General features: G+C 32.2%; 1 protein-coding gene across 1 annotated transcript; it reads right to left on the bottom strand.

Moving 5' to 3' along the window:
• Nucleotides 1-423: 423 nt before the first annotated feature.
• Nucleotides 424-3,328, bottom strand: LOC146952730 (Ras guanine nucleotide exchange factor K). Its single transcript, XM_085705009.1, has 4 exons — nt 2,618-3,328; nt 1,680-2,217; nt 1,264-1,522; nt 424-843 (listed from the first exon to the last, which is right to left on the bottom strand). The coding sequence occupies exons 1-4, from the start codon at nt 3,022-3,024 to the stop codon at nt 707-709; spliced, it is 1,341 nt and encodes a 446-aa protein (XP_085561135.1). The 5' UTR covers nt 3,025-3,328; the 3' UTR covers nt 424-706.
• Nucleotides 3,329-3,884: the final 556 nt, after the last annotated feature.

Below are 3,884 nucleotides of genomic sequence, written 5' to 3'. Positions count from 1 at the left end.
TTTATGAATCAAATTATGTTGGTCTTAACCATTTACATTGGTCTTAAACTTGTTTCAAGAACAAGTTTAAAAAGAAAAACTATGTTTTCAATCTAAATTGACAAAGTAAATAATTGATGATAAGCATTAGTTTATTCTTGACTAATTTTAATCACTACTACAGAACAGAGTTTTCACATCAGGCAGCAACTGATGTAAGGTGACAGTTGGAATTGCCACTATGTGAATCTTTTCCGTCAGGTATTTCTGCACTAATGTGAATACCCCGTTGTTAAATGTCTTTTTTCTACTAGTGAATTCTAGTAAGTTTGAGTTAAAAATAATGGTTACTCAAAAGTCATCGTCAAGAAGAAATGTCACTTTCTTCGTTAAGAAGGAAAGACCACCTATCAAGATAGAAGATGACGAAAAAATATACGTCTCTTTGTAGAAGAAGCAAAAATAAACTTCTTTTTATTTGTTCACACTTCTCTTTATACCAAATAAAAGATGAATGAACTCTTCGAACATTCCACTTTTGTAAAATTTTAGAGTAGTAATTCTCTAAGAAAACTTTAGTTTACTAAACTTCATACAAATTTCTGACAAAGTATAATAATATTTACACACAAAAGAAACTCAGCCAGCCATATGAGATATAATGATACACATTCCTTGGCTCATATACAAGGCTTTTGTTTCCTTCACTTTTCTAGACTTGAATAATTTATTCTAAGACAACCACCTTACTCAGAATCCAAAGCACTATGGAGAATTCAAATGCAAATAGAGTATGAAGCATTCCTCGATCAAGTGCAAACCCATACAATGTTATTCCCCCATGGTTGTGTTGTAGATAGGTCACTGCAAAAATCAAACACAATAAAACTTCACATGACCAATAGTGAAAAAGATAATGTGATTACGTTCGAATTTTATGTATTTAGATAATTTCGAAGTAAATTGACATTTCAGTCTCTAAACATGTGAAACAATGTAACTATAATCACTGCATGTATTGAAATTGCAAAAAAGCATCTTGAATGTGTCTTTTGTTAGTAATTTTATGAACTAAACACTAACGAAAGACACATTAGATTGCGTAGAAAAAACACATTAGATGATCAAACTAACTAAAATAAACACATCCGAGGACTAAACTCACTAAGAAAACAAACATTTAGAAATGTTTTTGTCATTTTGATATATTAAGAAAAAACACATTCAAAGACGAAAATGACTATTTATTCGATTTTTCTTGTATAAATTAGAGACAAAACTCACCTAAAGATTGTCTAGTCTGAAAGGAAGAGAGTCTCTGTGGGATTATTGATATATGTATGTCTGAGGAATCAGAATCACTACTATCACTGGCTAGAGCTTCAGACATATCATCTTTGCATTGCTCTGATTCAGCAGAAGCATTAGTCACCAACATGTGCCATCTTGTTGCAATTGAAACAATTCCTTGAGCTCTATGTGTGATTTTTGCAGCACCTAAGATGCACAAGAAGAAGCCACTCAATTGCACTGCTGAACATATCTGCATAAAATTATTTCCAATCACATAATTAGAAAAAAATTCTATTTAAGGAGAGTACTTCATTCAAATCATGAAATTGACTAGTACAATTAATTGAGTGATCAAACATGCATAAATCACATATATAATATAACATATGATACATTAATGTACTTACCACAAGGTCACCAGAATTGAAGAATGTCTTCTCAGACTTAGAAGCCAAAACTAGCAATAGAGAACCCAATTGACTAACACTCATAGTAACCACACAACAGATTATAAAGAATCTATACCTATGACTTATAATCCATAATTGCCTTCTAATCCTCACATGTTCCTTAAATATAACACCTGCTTCTGATCCACACCCTTCAAAAAGCTTGTGAACACCTTCAAATCTCAATATTTGAAGCTGGCAAGTTAATTTGAAAATAACACATACTAACAAGTACACTCCAGTTCTGTACAGCCATGAAAGTAACATAAATACAAACACAATTGAGTGTATTGGAAATCCAGCACTAAGGTTTGGTGCTGAAATTTTAACTGCTGAGAAGAATATGATTTTGTGTGCAAGTTCTACAAAGAAAGAAGGTAGGATTATGTATGCTAAGTATCTGAATGCTTTCTCTAGCTCGCGGGCGTAGCCGCGACGAACATATGTAGTGTCATCTTGCAATGCATCTAAGAATAGAAGTTGCCTTAGGCCATACCTGCATCATAACACATTGGTTTAGTGTATGTTTGTAACTTAGGGTAGCCCTGAGGGTGGGCGGGAGGGGCGGCAGCCCAGGACACCATTTTTTTAGGGGCACTGAAAATGTTATTTTTACTTGGTAGTTAGTACTACATAGATATATATTTTCCTATTCCGCTTTGATTAATTCTATTGAAAATATATTTTTTTAGAGAACTTCGATTATAAATGAATCTTTTGCAACAAAAAATGCAAGAAGAAAAACATTAGGATAATTAAAAGAGCACAATTTTATTATTTCGCCTAGGGCACCAAGAATCTTAGGACCGGCCCTAGCTGTGATCACAATTTCAATTTAAAACTATGATAGTATACACACATACATGCAAAACTATGATGAAAAATTGTTTTGGTACCTTCGGAAGAAACGGTAGAGAGTGAAGAAGGAAATGATGGCAAGTGCAGATTCAGGTATTTGAACAAGCTTGTTCAAGGAGATAGGATCAACTTCAGGAGAAGAAGCAGATACTTGAACAAATAGGGTTGTGAAGAGAGGAACAATGAAAGTGAGGAAGATGAAGGAAACGTAAGAGATGAGTTTTCCAACACAAGATGAGTGATCAAGAGCACACCATTTAAGGCATATCCGAAAGTTTCTTAGTTCATCAAAGATCATGGATTTTGATCTTGCATAAGATGGTTGAAGTAACAAAGGAACACTGTGTTGTTGCTGTTGCTGTTGGTCAGAGAAAGATACTCTTTTGGAAGAGGAATTATCAATGTTAATGGTTGTGTCCTTGGTTGATTCTGTTGAAGGTTTCATAGTTGAGTTTTTTTTTTGTGTGCAAGATGTTGAATTGTTGAGACTAAAAATGGTTAATTTTTATGAGAGAATTATGGGATGTTTTGAGAGACTATAGAAGTAAGAAGGCAAATAATTTTTTGGGTTGATTTTGCTGTGATTATTATTGTGAGTTTTAGGAAATAAAACTAGTGATTGAGAAGAGACATAAAAAAAAGTAGGAACACCTTGCTTTGTCTTGTGAGAGTTCACTTTTTAGCTGTATTAGAGTGTTCATCTTGAAGTTAAGAATAAAGGGAACAAACATGAGATCATTATTTGTGATATGGACATGTAAAGGTTTATGTTGTCTATTTCATTTGCATGTCACTATTAAAATAGATAGTCAAGGTGAGTTCATGTTTTGAATGAATTTCACTTTGGTGCTTTAAATTTTCTAAAATACAGTTTTTTTTTGTCCTTTAGTTTTCAAGACAAATTAATATGATAATCCAGAGTTCGGTTGAAAAGTAGATAAAATCCAAAAAAAAAAAAATGCTAAGATTTGGACTTCTCTCGAATGATTTATCTTAACTGAAGTTTATTATTTATTTGAGACCAATTACTTGTTTATTTTCAAAACAAACTAACCTTATAATTCAGAGTTCGATAACAAGGTAAGTAAATGTTGATCAAGAGTTATTTCAGTAAAAATTTAAACTCTAATTCTCCAAAATGATTTGTCTTTACGTCTTCCTTTAAGTTTATTAACCACTTGATATCAATCAATTGATTATTTTCTAGGATATATATTTCAAAATATATGCAATCGAAAAAAGAAAGAAAAAGAGTTAAGGAAAAGGTAGAAAATTAATGCAGCATTCGTGTGACAAAGTTGTAAC

Source organism: Medicago sativa, chromosome 1, assembly GCF_051527215.1.
Source record: "Medicago sativa cultivar Bolivia chromosome 1, Bolivia_mono, whole genome shotgun sequence".
NCBI classification, from domain to species: domain Eukaryota; kingdom Viridiplantae; phylum Streptophyta; class Magnoliopsida; order Fabales; family Fabaceae; genus Medicago; species Medicago sativa.
This window is presented reverse-complemented; position numbering and strand designations above follow the sequence as displayed.

Excerpts from the sequence above, each read along its gene's own strand:
- LOC146952730 (XM_085705009.1), bottom strand. The coding sequence starts at position 3,024 with ATGAAACCTTCAACAGAATCAACCAAGGACACAACCATTAACATTGAT. Across the intron at positions 1,523-1,679 it reads TCAATTCTGGTGACCTTGTG|ATATGTTCAGCAGTGCAATT; the intron begins GTAAGTACATTA and ends AATTTTATGCAG. Across the intron at positions 844-1,263 it reads TCAGACTAGACAATCTTTAG|TGACCTATCTACAACACAAC; the intron begins GTGAGTTTTGTC and ends TGATTTTTGCAG.